This window comes from Scardinius erythrophthalmus, assembly GCF_964197995.2.
Source record: "Scardinius erythrophthalmus genome assembly, chromosome: 10".
In the NCBI taxonomy this organism is placed as follows: Eukaryota; Metazoa; Chordata; class Actinopteri; order Cypriniformes; family Leuciscidae; genus Scardinius; species Scardinius erythrophthalmus.
The window spans coordinates 37,170,171-37,194,796 of NC_138230.1; the positions used below are offsets into that span (position 1 = coordinate 37,170,171).

At 37.1% G+C, this 24,626-nt stretch overlaps 1 protein-coding gene across 1 annotated transcript in view; it reads left to right on the forward strand.

Moving 5' to 3' along the window:
- The window catches only part of gabbr2 (gamma-aminobutyric acid (GABA) B receptor, 2), a gene marked incomplete at its 5' end in the record, with an annotated part of 155,103 nt that extends 138,237 nt beyond the window's left edge, over positions 1-16,866 (forward strand). Inside the window, 6 exons of the mRNA XM_081376553.1 lie at positions 9,541-9,651; positions 11,737-11,961; positions 12,239-12,421; positions 12,784-12,913; positions 13,184-13,298; positions 16,041-16,866. Of these exons, the coding sequence (XP_081232679.1) occupies positions 9,541-9,651; positions 11,737-11,961; positions 12,239-12,421; positions 12,784-12,913; positions 13,184-13,298; positions 16,041-16,206 (930 nt within the window). The 3' untranslated portion in view covers positions 16,207-16,866. The remainder of the gene's footprint in view (positions 1-9,540; positions 9,652-11,736; positions 11,962-12,238; positions 12,422-12,783; positions 12,914-13,183; positions 13,299-16,040) is intronic.
- Positions 16,867-24,626: the final 7,760 nt, after the last annotated feature.

Consider the following 24,626-nt stretch of genomic DNA (forward strand, 5'->3'; position numbering starts at 1 on the left):
TGATGTTCTACAACATCACATTTCTGTTTTCTGACTGTGAGATTTACTCGACTCATCAGAATGCAAAAGAAACGGTCCTTCCAAAAGCAGTTCCCTTTCCCTGTTCCTCTTAGTTAAAGAGACAGATTGCTGGCCTCTTGGCTGGTATAAAGTGGGCCGATGGGAGGGGAACATGGCTGCCGCTCAGAAAAATCCAAATAGGCTGCTCCTTTTTAACATGCTTCCAAATGCAGAGGTGCAGAAGCCAAGCGTGTATCCTCTTTTATTTATTTTTTATCTTCGAGTCCCTCTGAAGTCAGTGCAAAGTATTTGGTTCAAATGACCACCTACAATCACAGTACTCCAATTTGGCACTGAGGCGAGCTAGGGAACAAAAACCAAGAGTTGTACACATCCGGACAATGTGCAGTAGCCAGAAAAGAGCAATTTGGTGTGGCAGTGCATCAGTATTCCTGAAGCCAGTGAATTTCGTTGGCACATAATCCAGGAGACTATCAGAAACGTGCCACTCCCTGACGTCCATCAGTATTCAGCCACCATTATATTGCTTTATGTTTTGTGTAACATATTATACAATATGCATTATTTATTTCAATAATATGCATTAATATAATATAAATTACAATTTGTAAAACTACAATCTTGCTACAAATAATATTTTTTCTCAGTGTGTTGATGGTTAAACAATGGTTAGTGTAGCTTAAAAACTCTCCAGTGTGTTCATGTTTTTACTTACGCCTGACCTCGATGTAGTCTGTCCGTCCGTCCGTTAATGTTTGTTGTCATTTACTGTGTTCTTGTTCTAGCAGCATGTTGTTGAGGTCCTAAGAAACACTACATATCTGTGTCACAACACTCTTTAAAGTTGTCATGCAGCTCACAGCTTTAGGGTTGCCTAGGAGAACAGACAAGTGGAAGAAAGAGGCGGTCACATGATCACACTTTAACGTTTCCCTGCTTGGGTGCATATCCCTGCATATCACATATTCTGCTCATATTATGACAGGTGTTAACATGGTAATTGTCAGGTGTGAATGGAGTGGAATGCAGATGCCAGATAACACTGGAACCCATTTTAGGGGCTTTTTAAAATCATCTATATAAATGTTCATAGTTATAAATATATGAATATATTAAACATCAACATTTCCATAGCTGATTTTAAAGTGTCATTTTTCCACCCCTAAAATGAGTTATACCATTGCAATTACCTGAGCAGTTGAATTAAATACGCTAGAAAACCTTGCTTACTTTATCTATCTATCTATCTATCTAGTATATATATGTGTGTCAATTATTTGCCACCTTGGTAAATATGATCAAAGATGGCTGTAAAAAATGAATCTGCATTGTTAATCCTTTTGATATTTTATTAAATAAATTAGCAAAAATCTAACCTTTCATTGAAGTAAAATGATTGAAAGTTGGGGGAAAATCACATTATAAAATAAATATTTTTCTCCAAAAGACGTTGGGATCAATTATTTGCCCCCTTTTATTAAATACTTTTTGTAACCTCCTTTTTCCAAGATAACAGCTCTGAGTCTTCTCCTATAATGCCTGATGAGTTTGGAGAACACCTGTCAAGAGATCAGAGACCATTTCTCTGTACAGAATCTCTCCAGATCCTTCCTACACATGGGGTACTTTCTTATCCCTGTATGAACCAAACCCATCTTAAGTGTTTGCTGCCAAAAAAGCTTCTTTTTTTTTTTTGTTTCATCTGACCATAGAACCCGTCCTGTTTGAAGTTCCAGTAGTGTCAGTTCTATGGACAGATGAACCAAAAAAAAAAAGAGAGCTTTTTTGCAGCAAACACTTAATATGGGTTTGGTTCATACGGGGATAAAAAGTACCCCAATATATATATATATATGTATATGTATATGTGTATACATACTAATATACTATATTAGGGCTGTCAAACGATTAATCGCGATTAATCGCATCCAAAATAAAAGTTTGTGTTTACATAATTTATGTCTGTGTACGGAGTATAATTATTTTCTATATATAAATACACACACATGCATATATATATATATATATATATATATATATTTAAGAAAATGTGTTATTTATATATAAAATATTTATATATAATATAAATTATATATAATATAAATATATATACACAGTATATACATGCAAATATTTCTTAAATATATACATGCATGTGTGTGTATTTATATATAGAAAATAATTATACACCGTACACACACATGTATTACGTAAAAACAAACTTTTATTTTGGATGCGATTAATCGCGATTAATCTTTTGACAGCCCTATATATATATATATATATATATATATATATATATATATATATATATATAAACAACCCAATATATATATATATATATATATATATATATATATATATATATGTATATATATATATATATATATGTATATATATATATATATATATGTATATGTATGTATATGTATATATATATAATATATATATATATATATACATATACATACATATATACATATATATATATATATATATGTATGTATATATATATATATGTATATGTGTGTGTGTATATATATGTTTATTTATTTATTTATTTATTTATTTACAAAATTCCCATCTGTACATTCTATAGTCTGCATAATACAGTCCAGTACACATCACAACACCTCCATGGAGCCTCCAAGGACTCAATTTCTGCTATCTCGGCTAGCAATGACAGGAATATGATGTGCATGCACACGTTTGAGTCTGCCAAAGACAGAAAATGAGAAAAAAGAGAGAGTTTTTGTCTCACTGCTGGAAGTATAGTTTTTTTGAAATCACAAGTTTTGGCTTAACTTTCCTAAAAACTAAATTCTGTATTAAATTCAACTCCAGCAGGACCAGCCTAACAGATCTTGACAGTAGCCGTGCACATAATAATCGACACATTTGTTATTACAACCGGGAACATTCAGTATCTTGTACGAAATTAACATCATCAAAAGATATCACGTTCACTCGGAGCTTTATAATCATGTTTAATTAATGTCAACACAAGGGGTAATATCCTGGACAGGACGTGCACCTCAATGGAGTCAATGAAGGCAAGGTAAACCGAGAACAAGAGAAAATGAGGTGCGGATGATCCCAGGCATGATAAAGTAAATGAGACGCAAGTGGGACTTTACCTCGAGGATTAGATCAGACCGTGTTTGAAGTATGCTGGCAGTTTGTTTAATGAGAAGTGCACTGGGTCAGTTCAGACCTCACATGCAGTGTTCTTTTTATTATTTATCCGGGAATGTACACATCACAATATTCCTCATTAAAATAATTCCCACCCAAGACGTGCAAAAAAGGGGGCGAGGCCTGGTTGAGTTGTGTTAGTAGTGTGTTGAAACTCAAGGTTATAGTAAGGGACGTGACATTTCCGAAACACGTTTGAAGCAGTTGACCAATCACAACACACTGGTCCAGCCGACCAATCAGAGCACATTGCGCTTTTCAGGAGGATGGGCTTCATAGAGACAGGAACAAAAGAGATCGTTACTGACAGACTGGGAAGAGAGGTGCTGAAATAATGTAAATCAGAGAAAAATATTGTGTTTATTGAACATTCAAGCATGAAAACCTATTCTAGTAGACCCCTAAAACTTTGAAAAGGGGTAATAATAGGTCCCCTTTAAGCCATAATTGCAATATGCTATGGTACTTGCAATACCAGCCCGTTCTCATCCTAGGGCGTCATATATTGACGCTTTTGACATTTCGTCTACATCGAACGCTATTATTGAACTACATCGAACGCATTTCGTCTCATATTGACGCTACATTTAGCGTCAATATGAGATGCAGATAGAAATTGGCCAGAAGGCGCCTCCTAGCGGCCTAACCCTAACCCTACCCCAGACCTAAACCTACCCATAACCGAACAAAGCTCTGTGCGTCTCATATTGACGCTAAAGGTTGCCATGTGCGTTCGATGTAGACGAAATGTCAAAAGCGTCAGTATATGACGCCCAAGGATGAGAATGCGTTGGCAATACTATGTGAAGTCAGCCATTTCATTCCAAAAATGTTTCAAATTTGATTTCCACTACTATTATTCCCATCACCGAATGTGAACACATACAAAATTTAAGATGTGGTGTATTAATAAACAATGTTGGTCTTGGTTAGAGGACAGTCGCACAAACACCCATCTACTCTTTTCTGCACCCTGATGTCCACGGCACAGAAAGGTGCTTGTGGCTTCAGTAATCATGGGGGCAGCAGAGTGCACTATGATGGAGGGCGGCCATCCTCCATCACTCACAGTTTGCTACGCCTGCCTTCATGGAGGGAAAAAAACAGCAGTCCTAATGAGTTATCAGGGCTGATGGCTTATCGTGTGTGGGACCTCTCCGTGTCCTTGACTCAACAAGGATGTATAGATGACCCGAGTCACAAATCGCAACTGTCTCCCGGAAAAGAAAACATGCTGTATGCTTTATGGCCTTCCAATTTTGCGAGTGTGTGAGTGTATGCGAGTGTTTATGTGTCCGTGACCGTAATACTGAGAGCGCATCTGTGTGCATACCTCAGTATAATCCCAGTAGTCACCAGATTCAAATGTTTGCCCATGTGTGAGCTCTAATAACGTTTGACAGCGAGCACTCGAACTCCATTTATGAAGGTTGTTATTCGCAAATTAGCTGCATGTTCATAAGTGAGTGCGTTTGTGTCGGGCGAAGGGTGCGTGGTACGGCAGTCACGTGACCGCAACATAGCGAAAGTCATTTGCATCGGAGACTCGCGGAGAGCGAGCAGATGGGAGTTGTGATTAAAACCGAGATATTCCGGAGCATTAGATTAAAGAATGATGTCAATAAAAAGCATTTTAGGCTGCAATAACAAAGGCAATCTGAAACATGCCACTGCAAGTTCTCATTTGCATATTTAAATGCGCTTGATGTTCGGGGTTTGATTCCTGGTCTAATGATGCATTTAGCCTGTAATGAATCAGTGATGGCAGCTCCCAGGCTCAGCCGCAGGGACTGCAGCAGGGCCACTTTGAAGTCACTGCATTTGAAGTGGAGTTTAGAGCAGTGGACTCCAAAAATAAGCACACACCAGAGGGAGACAGATCTGCAAAGCCTCAGCGTGCAGCTGCAGGTTCATCCTCAAACTGGAGCAGGTAGATGTAACCCTGGAGGAGCCACACAGAGATGCAGTCAGCGAGCAGGAAAGTGCTAAACATGGTCCAAAATTTACATTTGCCACACCTGCAAAATGCAAGTGATCAGAGAAAGTGGCATAATGGAAGTATATTTTGGATTAAAATAATCTCATTCAAATAAAGGCTGTTCTTTTGAACTTTGTTTATTAAAGAATCCTGAAGAAAAAAAATGCATCACGTTTTCCACAAAAATATTAAGCAACAAAACTGTTTTCAACACTGATAATTCTAAGAAATGTTTCTTGAACACCAAATCAGCATATTAGAATGATTTCTGAAGGATCATATGACACTGAAGTCTGAAAATTCAGCTTTGCCCTCATAGGAATTGATATTATTCAATAATTGAATAATAAATTGAGTAATTTGATCAAATAAATGCAGCCTTGGTGACATAAGTCTAAGAAAAAGTAAGAATTAAAAAAAAATGCTGCCGACCCCAAACTTTTAAAATAATAATAGTATATTATATAGAAAAAAAATGTTTTATAAGCATGCCGTGCATCAATTTCAATATATATGAGATGAGGCAAACTTTTTGGTGGATTATTGCAATGAATATTCCACATTGTGCCACATACTAGATAAATTGTCTTCGATTTGAATCGCTCACGTGAGGTCATTCTATCATTTTTAATTTAGATAATGTATCATATTGCATTCTGGCAAACATGGGAAAAGTGGGTGTGTTATTTACTGACCTGAGCTGTTTTTATTTGTATTTGGTGCTTGGTGAGTGTTGGTTTTGAACCATGGTGCTAAACCTTGTTCCTTGATGTGTGTCATGTCTTTGCTGTGGAATTAGACGTTAGAGTTGACCTTAAGATTTGATGGCTGAATAATTGACTTAACTTCTCGTTAAACAACTCTCAGCTCTATTGAACAATATCTGCCTCTCCATACTACAAGCAGTGGCACGCAGAGATCACAGGGTGTAATGTAAAAGGATTACTACAGATAAGAGATTGTGGTCACAAGAAGCCATGTCATAGAGAAACAGACAGACAGAAGGGTGACTGACCCATACAAATGAGTATTATAACTATCATTTCTCTTAAACAAGAGCTTAGCTCAAAATCAAAGGTCTTAGAAAGAGGCTGGATAATAGAAATCTCATTCATGCTGTACTAAACTCTCAATGGAATAAAATATATGCTCATGGAGAAATGACCGAGGCAAAGAACCCTGAAGTCCATGACTCTTTCTCTCTCCCCATCATTTTAGGTTGATTAATTTTTTTTCATGCTCAGATTGAGATACATGGAGGACAGGATCACACCATGTAAACTTTAATGCCTATAGGTCTTCCTGGGGACCCACTGTCCTGCAGAGTTGTGCTGGTAAATCTCACTCCCTTGGCCTCAAGAGGCACACTGTCGACTGACGTCTTTAACATCCTTGTTAGTATGTCCGCCTCTCATGCTGTAGACCCCCGATTCGAATCCTGCTCGGAGTGGGTCGAGTTACACCTGACCCAGCTAATCAAGGTCTTCAGGATCACTTGAAAAATCGCATGCCAGGTGAGCTGAAGCAGGATGGAAATAAATTTTGCCTGACAGTTGGGTCTCCAGAAGCAGGGTTGAAGACCTAGGCTTTAATGCATTAAGCAATGAGATCACGTACAATAAAACGCTATCGTTCAAATGTTTGGGTTAGTATTTTTTTATTTTTTTTTAAATTGAAAGTTTTATTTAGCAATGACGTATTAAACTGATAAAAAAATGACAGGAAAGACATGCTGTTATTAGAAATACACTTTCTAGTTTACATCTTGCAGTTCTTTATTTCTCTGAATTGCGAGATATAGTCACAATTGCGTGTTATAAAGTCATAATTGTGAGATATAAACTCGCAATTGCGCGTTATAAAGTCAGAATTGCTAGAAATAAACTCAATTCTGACGCAATTGCCACTTTAAATCTGACGTTATAACACATAATTGCGACTTTATATCCAGCAATTCTGACATTTTTTGAGAGACATAAAGTCACTATTGGGTGTTATTGTCACAAACTGCTCTGAGACAAGGTTGAGGATCCAAACGCAGTATTTATTGAACAGGGTAATCCAAAAACGTAATCCAAATCCAGGCAAGGGTCATACACAAACAAGCAATCCAAACAATAACAGAAAAGGGCTGAGGCAAGAAGAGAAATCCGAGGGAACAGGCAGAGAATCAAGGTAACCAGGACACAGGAGAAACAGGATACAAACAAGCTCAGAATTGCAGTACAAACACTAAACAAGACTTTGCAGGGAATGAATGTGAAAACCAGGCTTATATGGGGTGAGCTAACCAAGGTGAAGACATACAGGTGAATGTGATCATGGCTGATTAGTCTGGGCAAAGGATTATGGGAAATGTAGTTTGTGGATGTGTGGTGATTGTCCGGGTTGGAGTGCCCTCTGATGGTTATCCTGGGTCTCACTGGTGATCGTTACAGTTATAAAGACTGACTTTTTTTCTCAAAATTGTTTATATCTCACAATTCTGACTTTATAACACACAATTGTGACTTTATATCATGCAATTCTGACAATATCTCCCAATTGTGTTATAAAGTCAGAATTGCAAGATATAAATGTAATTCTGCAATTCTGAGAAAAAAGTCTGAATTTCAAGTTTATTTCTCACAATTTCAACTATATCACGCAATTCTGATTTTATAACTTGCAATTGCGACTTTATATTTCAACCAAATGCGATTTATATTAGAAAAAAAGTCAGAGTTGTGAGATAAAACGCCACGGGGTGGGGAGAGGGGGAATAGAATATATATATATATATATTGCATAATTTACATATGCAATCTTGCACCATTTAGTTAGCTAGGCTTTAATAATACATTTGTTAGTGAAAAGCCTCAGGCAGGAGTTATAGGGTTATCTGTATGCTGCCCCTTCTGTGTCTAAACCTGCTACTGTACAGACACACCTAATGGCTGTCTGTTTGCAGTTCTCAGTGTCCATATGGTTCATTCCAGTCTATAAACTGATATAATTTTCTCTTCTCAGCTAACTGTGTCCCTCTTGTCACCGTCTCTCCAAAGACACTCTGTCAGTCACACATCCTTCCAGCTTCCAGTGAACAATTACATTAGACGCCTAATGCAGTGAGAAATAACTGAGCACCCAGCACTCTCTTTGAGCCCAACCCACCGACTGTTGCCCGGCAACACCACACAGCTCCACTAACTACAGCTCAGGCTATGAGGAAAGCAGAGCTCTTGTTGTTGTGCAGTTAGAAATAAGCAGTTTATTTAAGTTTTATCTTTTCATTTCTGGGTTTTTGAGGTCAGAAGGAACACTTGGATGTTTAACAGAGAAGTAAAAGCATTATTGTGTTACTTTCAGTGAGAGGGAAGATAATTATTTTTTGCTATGTCTTTCATTGGTATTGTAGAAGCACTTTATCACATCAAAATTTTTCGCAGACTATACATCATCAGCAGTTCCTCTCTGATCTGTTCTCTCGCTGAGTTTAAAAATTGTCTGACAATGTCTGTTTGACTTCTAGGAATCATCACATCTTGGAATGTGTCATTTATAAATAGAACTTCTTGTGTTGGCTGGCCCACTTTACTCGCACCGTCACTTTGTGAAGATGTCTTCTGTGCTGTGAACTCCTTAATGCCAAACTCAAATCATGCTGATAGAGCCACACAAGCGGCGGATGAAAGCTGGGGGTGTTACGCTCTGTGACTAAACTGGGAAAAATCGGCAAGACTTAGGAATGCGTTTGGAGGTTGGATCCCTGTCTATCTTTGTGTCCGGGTTGTTGCATGGCAAGCTTAAGGTTTTTCAAACTGGGGCAGCAGAAAGTGGGTTAGAGCTTGGCTACTTTTAGACCCAGCACTTTGAGGGGAACTCGGTTGAGATCTTCTCTTTCTCAGACCTCCTTCGCAGTCCAGTCCTGACCTGTCCTGCATATTAAGACTGTAAATATCTCGATCAATATCAAGCGATCAATGCCTGACCCATAAAGAATTATTGTTAATCGTTAACTCTCAAGTGGCATCCCGTAGAGGTGACTGTATTATTGTTGCTATCTCTGAGAAAGTCCATTAAGGTTGGTCTCCCACAGGAGATTAAATGATCCCAGTTCCTGTAATGCCTTCATCCTCAGTATCGATACTCGATGCAAATGCAATTTAGAAAATTTACTTCTAAATCTAAATGCAAACGTATTTAATAAATTCTTAAAGTCAACCCCAAATCAACCTTCATATTAAACGCATTTAAGTCAAGGCAGATAAGCCCTGGCTCTGTATTTTGTTATTGTTGTTAGTGACAAAGGTGTTTTTTAGCCAGGATTATTTCCACTCATTGGTTTTCTCACTGTGTCTCCACAGGCAGATCCTCAGGGACGAGACATCGCAATCCGGCCCTTCCTGGAGCATTGTGAGAACACGCACATGACCATTTGGCTGGGGATTGTCTATGCCTACAAAGGCCTCCTTATGGTGAGTGAGAACATTCTAGAGAGCAACAACATGATCGCCATCTGCTCCCGCAGACAACCGAGTCTGAATATTCTGCTACTTGCTAAATTATTATATACACTATATCTCACTGTCATGAAAATGCATTTGCAATACATCAGGAAATACAAATGCCATACATACAGTTATCTAATGTTCATGATCCACCCGAGTGTTAACAAACACAAATTAGAGTACTTGGATAATTATTAGGGAACAATATTGTCTTTTATCATACTTTATAAAAGCTACAAATCGAGCAAAAGGCGAGAAAACAGCGAAGAAATCGGCAAAGCTGCATAATGCAGCTTCAAATATCAATCTTTTATGTTGTTTACACTGAACTAAAAAGTCTTAAACCAAAACTTGTAAACTAATGGTTATCAAATGGGCCACAGCAAAGGGCGCAATATGGCTTAAAATTATTTAAATTAAGCATTAAAATAAGTAAACACATACTTAATTTCTTTTTTCAATGAATTTTTTTCAACAACTCTCATTTTGTCACGCCACAGCATTTTGAAAGTGTGATTTCTAGACCTGGAAAAGCAGAAATTAATAAAATCCTAAAATGTTTTGGGCATTTTTACAATGAATATAATTTTTCTAGTTGTGTCAAGCTCTAAAATATTTTGTTGTTTAGAAATTGCTATCTGTGAGTTTAAAATAGCTGTAAAAATATATATATATATAAAAAAATTAAAAGAACAAATGTAAATTCATTGCTGTGAAAGTGTAAACCCTGGTGAACTTTTAGTTTCTGAAACTGAAAATATATATTTCCACTCCTAATTTCTGTATAAAAAAATTAAATAATAATAAAATAAATTAAAAAAAGAGTTTGCAAATAAGCAGCTTTGACATTACAGCAGAAGCACTAAAAGTATATTGGCGTGCCTTCAAATATTGTGTTTTTAGAAATGGAGTCAAAAAGATTGAGAAACTGCTGTAAACTTCAACATTGTTCTTTTGCTTCCTTACAAACAGTGCTTACTGGGATGGTATTTCCTTCTGGAAATCCACATTTAGCGAACTCACTAACTGGACTTTGATACATTGTACCCCTAGGAGGAGATATAATATGAGCAAGATTGCTCTTTCCAATTAACCTCACTTTAGATTACTGGTAAGGTGCCTCAGGAACCAAAATGCCCCCAGTCAGTTAATTGCCCATAGCACAGACCATAATCTCTGAGTCAATGGTGGCAACATCCTCAAATAAAAATCTGCCCTCTTACTCACTTTGTGCTCTTTGGAAATGATCTGTCTTCTTGTTCTTGCTGCTGTAATAGCGGCAGGTGGCCCGGTTGACTGGCAGGCCATTACCTCTGTTTTTACCCAGCTCTACAGTAGATGATCCGTGTCAAAGTTCATCTGTGGACCACAGAGTATCTCTTCCAGTCTCTTTTGTCTCTCTTCTCATTAAAAACATATATATTTGTGGGGAGGCAAAAGTGTGAATGTTACATCGAAGCTGAAATGTATTTAAAATGAAAGTCATCAAATCATAATAGTGAACAACTGCAAATGCCATCACACTCACATTCTCTTATAGGCCTATGTGCCATTTCAGAAAACTTCCTCTACCTTCCTCTTGTCATGTTTGAAAACCTGCTGCTAAATCAGCGCGGCTTCACTTACAGCTGACGTGTTCCTGTAGAACGAGAGAAGGGAGAGAGAATGAGAGGGTGAATAAGGAAAACTATTGAGACGGGCTGTGATTGGATTAGGATTGAATAGGTTTGAGGCGAGTGGGTGCAGAATCAGATCTCTGAGTGTGCGTCATTATGTTAGCTGAGTCATATTTCTCAGAGTTCACTCTAGTCGCACACAAAGGTGCTTTGATTACTTCTCTGACTTCCTGAGAGTTGGACAGGTGTTGTTAGCTGCCTTTAGAGGAATTAGGGTGTTAAAGAAGTCAGCCACAGTTCATTCTCACTGGCTTTATGATTCATCACTGTAAACTGAGGACTGCAAACGGCGATGAAGGTGAAAATGATTGTCTATGCAAAACTTAAGATTTCACTGCTCTTATAATTCATTGCACTTTTCTCTTTTTTTGTCTAGTTGTTTGGGTGTTTTTTGGCCTGGGAGACCAGAAATGTGAGCATTCCAGCCCTGAACGACAGCAAGTACATCGGTATGAGTGTGTATAATGTGGGCATCATGTGTATCATCGGGGCAGCAGTGTCCTTCCTGACCCGAGATCAGCCTAATGTGCAGTTCTGCATCGTGGCACTGGTCATCATCTTCTGCAGCACCATCACGCTGTGTCTGGTTTTTGTGCCAAAGGTAAGTACTGCAATGTACAGCCTGATCCAGCCCTATGGGGAAAGAATTGTAGAGGTCAGCGAAAGCCACATTCTGGCATTTTGATTTGTGCAAATCCCTAGCAAGTTCACCGGAATATAATTGAGAACAGTGCTTACTTTGCATTCCCTGGAGCTCTCTGGAAATGAACACACTGAAATTTAAAAGATTCGACTCTACCTCTAAACAAATACATCCTAAGCAGACTCAATGCCAAAAGATCTCAATGCTATGTCCTTGTTCTCTTCTCGTTTGTTAGTTTGTAACAATGCGAACAAACCCGGATGCTGCCACACAGAACCGGAGGTTAAAGTTCACCCAGAACCAGAAGAAGGAAGACTCCAAGACTTCCACCTCAGTAACCAGTGTTAACCAGGCCAACACTTCCCGTCTGGATGGACTACAGACAGACAACCACCGCCTCCGAATGAGAATTACAGAGGTGACGGAAGCTTCTCCGATTTCAGTCGTCATAAATTACCAAATTATTACATTCCTAGAATGACAGTGTACTGTGCTAACAATTACTAATACGCCACTACACTAAAGGGAGTCATGTTTTTTTTAATAATATAATCCCCTATTAATAATGAAAAATACTTCCAAAGCATTTACTAATACATTATTAAAATCAAAAGTATTATTTCACAGACTTGAGCTAACATGAACTAACAATGAACAGTTGTATTTTATTAGACAAGGATTCATAAATACTATAACAAATGTATTGCTCATTGTTAGCTAATGCATTACTAATGGGACCTTATTGTAAAGTGCTACCGGATTTTTGAATTTGTGTTACAGCTGGATAAGGAACTGGAAGAGGTTACCATGCAACTCCAGGACACTCCAGAAAAGACTCCATACATTAAACAAAACCACTACCAAGATGTCAACAATATCCTGAGCATACGCAACTTCACTGATGGCAAAGGTAGATATCAAACCTTGTGTTCCTCACCTGTCGATCACACACAGCTGTCAGTCGTGACTCATTTCAGTATGTGAAACTCTTTTCCTCTGTTCCTGAGTCTGTCACCCAGAGAAGAACAACAATTTATTGGTGTTATACATTTTTCACCCCCAAACATGTCAACCTGAGGTGTCATATAAGGTGTTCTGACTCAGCATCTTCTTCAGCTGAATCCACCACTGACATCCTGATGGAAAGACAGCATTCTGAACATCATGTCTTTGTTTTCAGATGGAGAGAAATCTCTGAAGAACCACTTAGAGCAGAAACCTCAGGCTCAGTGGGGATCCATGGATCCTTCTAGGATAAGCAGAGGTCCACTAGAAGACATCAACTCACCAGAACAGTGAGTTTACTCTTGCACTTTAGGCCAAAAAAACTTTCCGAACACATAGAAATCTATGAACAAAATATCAGTCCAACTTTCCAGACATAACATTTGACGAAAGATTTGTTAGACAATAACAGTATTAAGGCAAAAGTATAAGTCTGAGAAAACTCTACATGCTTTTAGCTATACATTTAACTCTTGAGTTGGGGGAGGGGCAAGAAAAAAATCTTTTTTCTTTTTCAAGAGTCTTTTTGAACCTGCATCAGCAAATTTAAGCACAAGTTTAAGTTTGATTGTTACTTGTTTATTTACTTATTCATTTAATAATTAACTAACTAATTAAATATAATTTATTATCACAAAAATGTGAATCATTGTCCATCATTTTGCGAGCAACTGGTGATAAAGTAAAAAAGTAAAATTTAAAAAAGTAAAAAATTTGCGTGATGCTGGTGAAGAAGTCTCATATGGCAGTCAATTATTCACTACAGAAACTGAAAGTATAAACTGACGTGTTTTTGGCATCTGACGCTGCATTAACTGTGCATATTCTCTTAGAAACAATGAGAAATGAATCAAATTTATTTTCTATATATTTTTCTTGTGGCCCATAGTCATACCTATTAAAATTCATTCAATGACCATAAACTCGTCAGATATATATATATATATGAAGAGTTTAGATGCAAAAGCCTCTAAGTACTGTACCATCTGAAGTTTTCTTCTAGAATGATCATTTTTATAAAGCTTGTATATTTAGGTTAAGTGATTTCACTTAAATGACAATTGATAGGTAATTTGCATGGCCATTTAAGTGAAATTACTGAACTTAAATATACAAGCTTGATAAAAATTACTATTCTAGAAGAAAATTTCAGATGACACTTAGAGGCTTTTGCATCTGAACTCTTCATATATATATACTATTTACTTTACCACATCTTTCTTAGGAAAACGGACCAAAAAATTATCATCTCTAATGTTAAACTGATTAGAATTTTTATTTTTATTTTTTATTTTACACACTATTTTGTAGTAAACACATACCAAATACTGTACCAATGGTCAGGCCCACTCTTGCGTTAAAAACAAGGTGAACAGATACAACATACATTGCTGTATAGACTCGTTTACATGAAGGTGAGAAATAATACAAAAAAGTAAATGAAAGCAAGTAGAGGTTCAGGGACAGAGAGAGGGAGATGAGGGAGATGTGGGAGGGGGGCTGTGGTTACATAATGTGTGATATCTAGTGAGAGCGAAAGGCACTGGACCCTGAAAATAGACATGAGAGTAGAATTAGAGGACTACAGGCTGTCCCAGCACATGAATGTTTGATCTCACAGAGGAGGGATTCTGCACTGTCACTGTTCATCAAACACACACACACACACACACACACACACACACACACACACACACACACACACACACACTCTCTCTCACACATACTCTCACACACTTACCCCAGTAGCTGATGGAGTCTTGACCTTGCAAAATCACACCACCTCTGCCATGGGAATATGCAGCGAATTCATTTATCGTGGCTGTTCTCCTTGTCGGCAGTAAAGAATAAACAAATACATATTTAGTTTAATAACACTTGCATAAAGAGTCTTTTTTATTTTTTTGTTTTGCATGTGAACCTGCAACATCTGACTAATCAATGTTAATTATTTCTAAACACAGAAGACATTTTCCTTAATTGATGTATGAAATTAATATTTGATTGAAAGTAATAACTCAAAGAGACTCCAATCATAAAACCAATCATGAGAGGTGTGGTGTGTGCACTTTATATAACTGCTATTTGGTTTCTGTAATTGATTTAAAGGGCTTCGGCCTCTTGGGGTGCAGTTTGAATCTAGACACAGGAATGAAATGGACTTTATATGAGGTGATCCACACTGCCAGGTACATACAGGATTGATGGCACCAAAAGAACAAGCACAGTCCCAAACCCATCATCCTGACTATGAGACAAGAAAGAAAGAAAAAAGAAGAAAAAAGAAATATATATATATATATATATATATATATATATATATATATATATATATATATATATATATATATATATATATATACTGGAATGGAATGGAATATGTATGATTTCATTGTTGTTGTCAAAAAAATGGAGAAAGATGCTTTATACACTAATAATAAAAGTTTGGTGCTAGTAAGATTTTTTTTTTTTTTTTTTTTTTTGTCAGCAAGGACACATTAAAAGCAAAGGCTTTTATACTGTTATAAACGATTTCTATTTTTTAAAGGGATTTTTAGAACTTTCTAGATTCCAAGTTTTCAGCAAGAATGATAACTGTTTTCAACATTGATTACAATAAGATGATTTCTGAGGGATCATGTGACACTAAGGACTGGAGTAATGGCTGTTTTCAGTTCAGATTTGCCATCACAGGAATAAATTACATTTTAAAAAATATTCAAATAGAAAACTTTTTTTTTGGATTGCAAAAATAGTTCACATTACTGTTAACATGGTGTAGTTCTGGCATCCACCAGCTGGGACTAAAGGGGTCATGCTAACCCGTTAAACCTTGAACCCTTGATTAAGAACGAAACATGTTCTGCTTTAAATGTGCTTTGTGATATAATTATAGATGAACGTCTGTTACAGGCATACAAGAGTTCTTCCTCACTATTAAACACACAGTAACTAAAGAGCATTAAAGAAATTGAGGAATTGGGTATTTTATGTATAATAACCTTTTTGGTCTGTGTGATTTGTGTTCACAGCATACAGCGCAGGCTGTCCCTACAGCTGCCGATCCTGCATCACGCATATCTACCCTCCATAGGAGGGGTGGACGCGAGCTGCAGCAGTCCCACGAGCAGCCCGACCTCCAGCCCCCGTCACAGACACATGCCCCCCTCCTACAGGGTTATGGTGTCCGGCCTGTGAGCCTTACCACTGCCCTGCACTGCACTCCCAGGAAGCGATCAGCTTTTTTTTTTGAAAAGACAGACTGAGCAATATCAGCGGTTAACAGAAGTGTGTGAGCAACCCGGGGTGGGGGGGTCCGACTCTTCATCCATCCATGACCCCCGTCCCACCATCCATAGCCACATCAGAGCAGGACTGATCTTCAGGCTAGGAGGGAGGTGACCGGAGGTTCTCACACAGCAACCCAACCCATTATCTATATCCCGTCACCTCCCGTTCCTAACTCGATGGACTCAACGCCCCCGCACCCCCCACCCCAAACAGCAGCGTGGATCAACGGAGGACAGGCGCTGCTAAAAAAGAGACGCTTCCGCCGGCAGCCTTTCCACAAAATCTGTGCACATTGGTTCTGCTGAAACTTGCGGGAAAGGGGCAGCGGATGTGACCGAGGACTCCTCCTCTTTATTCAACACGTCAACAGCCATGTAAATATCATATTTGAACATCAAAGTGAGCTTTGATTATGCTGTGAAATGAATTATTCTGATGAGGCCTGGTGCTCCGTAGAACTTTACAAACAGTCGACGAACCAGGAACTGACACGTACGACGTTGCAAACCGATATGAATTTGTTGTATTGCTTCAGTGTCCCAATGGTGTGAAAAAGTGGTTAATGGTAAATAAGACTATTTGTGTCTCGATTTTTTACTAAAGATAACAAGGGAGTGTAAACACAGGCCAACTGTTCTCACCTGGATAGAAGTGTACCACACATTGTTTGTCTTCAAAAACAGCTCATGTAGGCCTGTCCTGGTAACAGAGTACCGAAAGTACCACTTTGGTTTATCGCATACAATGTCACATTAGAAGTCGCGCAACTGCGACCTCAAAAGAGCCACAGGTCCAGCCGAAAGGGATGTCAGAGACAAAACCGGCGATTTTAGAGAGTCAGTCTTCCATTACAGTCGAGCAAGTTGATCGGGCATACCAGGACTGAACACACAGATGCAGGCCCCATGCTTCGGATGTACAATCGCCGTCATGTGACCGGCTGTTACAAAACAAGAAGACTCACAAATTGCGATAATAACAGGGAAGAGGTACTCCATGCAGAGCAAAACCAAAATATCCTCACAGAAAGCTGCGAGGTTACACAAAAGAAGCGGTCCACGCAGAAAGACAGAAGGACGATATTGTATTAAACAGTGGGACTGAAAAATGAGCACAAGTGTAATTAACTTAATAAGTCGAGTCACGTAAGAACAAAGCCTCGTTTTGACTTTCTGGTGCAGTCTCTCAGTTTACCCTCCCTCTGTTTGTTTCTTGTTCGTTTTTTTTTTTTCAAACATTTGTGAATCCTCTACGGTTGTAGCTTGGGCTAAAAGGGCTCGGGTTGAGGTGTGTGTGTGTGTGTGCCGTGTTGTTCCAGAGGAGAAATGGCAGAGTGACATTGTGAAATACATCACCTCGCTCTTAGCAACAGTGAAATAACCTCATAGTTGCTATAGAAATGTTATTGTGCGCTGTGAACTTTGCACAACGGCTATAGGGAGCATCAGCTAAAGCTGTTTTGTAAATCTGGAAATGTAATCAAAATATGAATTATCGGAAATAAGCTACGTATCATTCACATCAATGACAAGAGTTTGTTTCGGCTGATATCTCACCGTCGGTGTCTTGGTTTTAGTTTCTGTCAGATTTGTTACTGTACGTGTGTGCCTGTCGTCTTACGGGAGCCTAACGGACCGAATCGCGTCGACCGGATGACGAAAACAGTGACTTCACATATTATCCTATTCCTGAGTCAGTTCATCGAGAATTTCACTAACTCGTGACTTCCTTCTGTATGGCTGTTATCTGATTATAACGCAACATTCGTGGGGATTTATCGTCTCAACTTTTCGGGGAAGAAAGAGGAGACTGAAACAACACGGTTCGTTTGCTAACAGTGATTGTCATTGTACCTCACGCTCACTAATGTGTCACGATGACAAAGACCTTTAAATAAAACAACACAGATACGCAAAAATCCCACAACGCCACGGGAGCTTGTCTTAGCATGACGGCCACAACCTAGACTGACGTTTCTAATACACAATGAGTTTTTCAGTACACGGAGGGGATTGTCTACATTTGGACTTGTGCAGCATATGACTATGACTGAGTTTTCATTCTGACTACAATCAGCTCTTATTTCCAAGTTCATTTCAACATTATTGTTTATTCTTCTTCAATGTCTTTATGATATGTTGTTTGGCACGTTCAACTGTCAGTATCCCACAATATGATCATCGTTGGCACATGTGAACATCACATTTAATGTCCTATATTAGAGAATAAACTAAAACATCAAGAGAATAGTGTACACTGGACATTAAAAAACAATAGATACAATTTATAACTGGCATCGCCTTTTAACCTCCTGTTAAAATATGTTATGGTAATAATCTACAACTTTCATTAATGTGTCATTAACAAACATGCTCTGATCTGCTAAAGGATGTTCCTAAAAGATTATAACTTCAATATATTTTAATGGAGGGATGGACGGTGATAAGCAACCATGAAGCTCGGTGAATCAGTAGAAGTAAAAGGGCTAGCTCATATTTACATATTGCATTTCATTTTTTAAACAGTATATGGCATATCTGACATGTAAACTTACAGTATACGGTCAATACTGTTATTACAACCTTTTACAAATGGGTAGATTCTCACACTGAAATCCACTGGTCCTATTTGATCTTCGAGTTGCTGGGGCCTGATTCATAAAACGTTTGATCCAGATGTGAAATCTATAAATAGCAAATGTTCTTGAAATTGTGCGCAGCGGCAAAAATTGCTTATATTTCCAAATACCTGCAGTACTCCAACTCTCTGCCACAAGGAGAAGTGTGTACGTCTGCTTAGAACCTGATGTGGCGCTGAGCACTTTTCCACGTCAAAGTACGTTCTTGTAAATATGAACATTGCTGTGGATTTAAGCATTCTTAAACATTTTATAAATTAGGCCCCTGGTTAATGAGGTTTGAACTTCCAAGCATAAACAGGAACTTTAGTATTCAAATAATAATTTTTAGAAAATCATCCAAAACAGCAACTCAAATATCTATTTTATTACTAGTTAAGTGAATGGGATGTTTACAAGTGATCCGGCCAAACATCTGCTCAAGGAGTGGGCATAATTCAGTACTTTTAAATCATAATGATAACCATAATATGAATTAGTTGAGGCAACAGAAGCCTGGTGACATGTAATTATGAACAAGAGATTCTTATTCAAAGTAATCATACGGTAAAGTATGTATACACAAAGAATGTATTAGATTGATTAAAAAGAATTATTTATTTTTTAATCTTTCATGCATGGTATCCTATGCATACATTATATATATATATATATATATATATATATATATATATATATATATATATATATATATATATATATATATATACACATATATATACACATATATATATATATATATATATATATATATATATATATATATATATATATATATATATATATATATATATATATATATACACATTACATTACATTTTTTTGCAGATAATTTTACTCCATTACTGACAAATGCACAATTATAATAATTATGAGAGTGGCAATAATTAGCTCATTATAACTGTATAGATAAGTATATTTACAGTGTGTTCTTGATGGTACATTAAGCTGGAAGGCAGAATCATATACAAAATATCTTTTACACTACCTGTACTTTTGGTGTGTAATTATGACACTAATGTTGACATTGCACAGAAATATTGTCATAGAGATCATGCTTCTCAGAACAACCATAAAGACTGTCTGACACTATGAAGTGTACTAAAAACAAATATGAAGACATTTATAGCACCACATGAAGACATACCATGCACCACAAACTGTTCTTTTTACAATGGAATGGTAAGCACTGATCCGTCTATGTAAACATGTCATTACCGTTATGGGAAAAGTGACTTTGTGACAGTCTCGTTTGAAGGAAATCACTGGAAAAACACAAAAACTGGATAATGAGATACAAGGTAGTGCAATATATGATTTTTTTTTTTTTTTTTTTTTTGGATATGTTCTATACTGTGGATTCAAATCACTGTGTGTGCATGTGTTTGTGAATCAAGCGAAACACAAGGTTAACCCGTTAATGTGTTGCTTTTGAGAACGCATCATGGTCTGTTGAATGCACATCTGGTTGTTTATGACCATCTTGGCAATAACCTTGGAAATGAAGTGAAGAGCTGATTTGTTGGTCACTTAAATCTGTGATTTTACCTTAAAAAAAAACTGAAAATGATCTAAGTGTTGTGTTCTTCTAAAGCAAGAAAACAGTCGTTTGTGCAAAGAGATTCATGAATTCAGTCTACAAGATTTGTGAAAATTTTGGGCTGGACTCCATGTGTATTCTGGTGTCAACTGGTCTATCTTTGCATCATGTAACAAACAATAGCAAGGCCTTGTCATCACCCCAGGAGAATGAACAACTTCTAATGTATATAATGTAAACAACTTATTTTTTTCTGTAGAGGTACAATACAATGATAGTGGGGGGTGTTACAAATGACGTTAAAAAGACAGAATGTTAGCAGTGAGCGTGTATGTCTGTTTGCCACTGTGTGAAAACGTGCTGTCTACAAGTTTACACATTGCTATACAAACTATTTATTCTGTGCTGGAAGACTTACTGCTCTTTTTTTTTTTTTTTTTGGTCCTTTTGCTTTATTTTTTTTAGAATTTTTTGAATTGATCATCTCTTTTGAGTTCGGAAAACTCATCACTGCCCATCAAGAACAAAAAAAAACAAAAAAAAAGAACAAAAAAAAGAGGAACTCCACAAATCTGTTGTTTTGTTTTTCTATACAGTGCTTTTTGGAAGTGTACACTTGTGTGCTCCACTGCGGTACCGTCCCGTGTGTTTGCACTGGCACACACACAGACACACAGGAGCTCTTGAACAAATCAAAGTGGATGTGTTCATTTCATATTTCTTGTACCTTTAAACTGCATGGAAATCATAACATTTTTAATAAATTATTGCAAAAAATGTTTTATTAATAAAATAATTTAAATTATTCTATTTTCATTATTTATCAAGCACCTTGTTTGGAAATAAAGACAGGAAATACACCAAAATCTACTTAAAAAGTGAAAGTTCAGTCACAAATTACAGTTTTTCTCAGTCGCTTTGGTGCATTTCTCACATCACTATTTACATTTGCACAACAGTTAGTTCAACCTCCACAACATTTAGTCATTTGTGCACATCATAGTAGCAGTTTCTCATTCCTCCCAACAAATTGCAAATGCTTTTGGACATGCATCAATTGCTTTCATACAACTCTCTGCTGTTTTATAACATTATCATTTGCTTATGTCATGTCAGTCAAAATTAACTATACTTGTGAATGCTGAATAGTCATTCCATATAAAACTAATAGTCCTCATTTCATTGCTTGAGTCATTACATACAAAAATGTTGAACTAGTTGTCAAAATCTGTCATTTAAAAAAAAAAAAAAATCCTGAAAAGTCTCCTAAATTGAACAATTTGCAATTGAGCAAGAGATGATATTCGCTGTGATGTAGATTAAATTATGTGACCAGACAGAGAGGAACGTCTGGATGTGCATGAATGATTACAGTCCTATGTATGTTGTATGTTCAGTTCCAATACAGTATATTGGCCTACTGCAATATTGTGTACAGTTGTGCACAGCTCTACCCAAAGGGAGTTTATGTTTGTTGTAAATAAGGGTGTATTTTTTTCTTTTGCACAATGCTGTGAACAAATTAGAATTGCAAAGAGCATATGCAGTAAAAATGTGAAACATACATATATTCAGTGTCTTGTACTCAGTTACCTCATAAATACAGTAATGTGTAACTTTACTGTATTTTTCAAATGGCTGTGCAAATAGTATTTAGTGCTGTATTGAGCATTTTCAGGTAGTGTCACCAAGATCTGACTTTTTTGCATTGGAAAACATTTACAGAGTAAACTGTCGTAATGAAAACATGACTAAGCCATTTGACTATCTTGTTCATAAACAATGGTGTCAGGACTTTTTATTTTGTTGACACTGACACTTTTATTGACATGAATACTTGCTTTTGAGGAATGGGCTATCCATTTTGAGCAAGTGACACGCTTTTGCAGGTCATCAACTAGGTTTTGCAGTTTGTACTAATTGTTTTGAGAACTGCATTAACTGTTGTGCAAATGTAAATAGTGTTATGAGAAATGCACCAAAGCGACTGAGAAAAACTGTAATATTCTATAATTTACTCTCCTTCATGTTGGTCCAATTCTGTATTACTTTCTTCAGATCCCTTTATTATGAAAAAAAAAAACATTTACATTCTTCAAAATGTGTCATTTTATGTTAAAGAATACAGTATGAAAACAAACTGTGATCTTCCTGTTAATAGATCTTAGTCGGAGTAGCAACATGTACACAAAATATCATTTTTGTCTACTAAAAACGTGTTTTTGGAAAGATGTTTCGTCAGCTGAACAACTTGAACACACCTCTATCCCGCAGCCTCATTTTCATTCCTGTTCAAATATTAAATATGGCGCTACTAACCAAATAAATGTGGATAAGAATTGAGTTGTAAGTATTTTTAAATTTTACTGTAAAGCTTCAGCTAAGAACTAGTCGATTATAATAGGCCTTCTTTGCTTAACAGTCAGCCTAGCAACAAGGCGAACACTGCAGCAGTACCAAAGTCCCTTTAAGACTCTACATAATGTCTTTGGTATTACACACACTATTACATACAGTAATCATTAAGTTCGGCATGAAATGGAAGTTGCGATAGTCTTTTCTGTCTTTTGACATTTCCATGTGGAACAAGAAAAATAGGGTGGGACTTGATTTGTTGGGAATTGATTGGGGGGTAAATAATTACGTGCACGGATCATTTATAAGAAATACTGCAATATTCCATTAAAAAAGTACATTTCATGTTGACTAATATCAAAAACTAGTTATGAATGGGAGAAACTGCTACGTGCAACATGGCGGAATACGTCACGTCTTCTAAGTAAAAGAGCCAATCACTGATTGGTAAAGTCATTGCGTCTCTCCGGTGAGGCTCGAGCTTAGGACTGCACATGCGCATTGGCTGGTCTAGCCTAAAAAATAGCTTTTTAGCGCTATTTGAGCATAAGAAACAACTTTATGGGACAGTTTATGTCAGATTTTGTTGCTGATTTTAAATATGTTATTTAATTGTGAGTTCCACAAGCAGTTTTTGAGATTTCAGGCCCTATTCAAATAGATAGGACTTGGTCTTGGATGCCCGAAATAGCTGCCTGGAGGCGTTGCAAATATGGCCGCCGAGTGAACAGACTTTCCTGAAAGGGACTAATATGCGGTTGTTATTTTCACGACAATCGATAATTAAGACTGCATAGCGCCAGTTGTAGGCTATGTGATTGAAACAAGAGAGCAGACAGATATATTACAGTGTTGCTTATATCAGACAGTTGGATGCTGAGAATGAAGCATTCCAGAGAGCCACATGCAGGTTTACAATGACGTGAGGGTGAGTAAATAATGGCAAAACGAAACTTTCTTTTCAAATGACATGATTGCGCAGTGTAGTTTTCAGTGAGCCCATGTTTTGATCTCTCTCACACACACTTTTACACAATCATAAAACAAACAGAAAGGCAAGGCGGATGAATCTGTCACGAGTGCTTCTGTACGTTCAGTATAATGAATTATTGAGCGTGCAGGGACTTCATGCCAAACTGGATGGTGGAGGATGAAGCCTTCATGTCACAGTCAGCTTTCCCATTCCATCAAGTGCTCAAATATTTAACATGTCAGTACTAGACAGGACATAGAGACCTTTTCACTTCTCACAACAGCACAACACAGAAATGGGCCAGCGGGTGTCCTCAAAATAGAACGCAGTGAATTGCGTCAAAAGAACAGATAAAGTTAAGAAATGTTAAAGTTTACCACAGAAAATCATTTTGACACATGGGAAGGTTTTCCACTAGATCAGGGGTCGGCAATAGGCGGCCCGCGGGCCAAAACTGGCCCGCCAGCAATATTTTCTGGCCCGCCGGATTATTTTGGAAGTCCGTTTTTTTTTTTTTTTTTTTAAATCAGCCTATTTTTATTTTACATTAACGGGTTACAAATAGGCCCCGCGTATCATTCGTTCAATCGTTTTTTTTTTTTTTTTAATTAAAAACAAAAATAAAAAAACCTTGTTTTTCCATTATTTATTTACTGAACTAAAATGAAAAAACGAATAACGACTCGTTTTCTGATTTTCTGATTGTGCGCTCAGATCAAAAATAGAAAAAATGAATTACAGGTTTAAACGAATTTTAATGTTGAATTTTAATTTAACACCTATAGCAGACATATACCAATTAAATCATTTTAAACAGATCA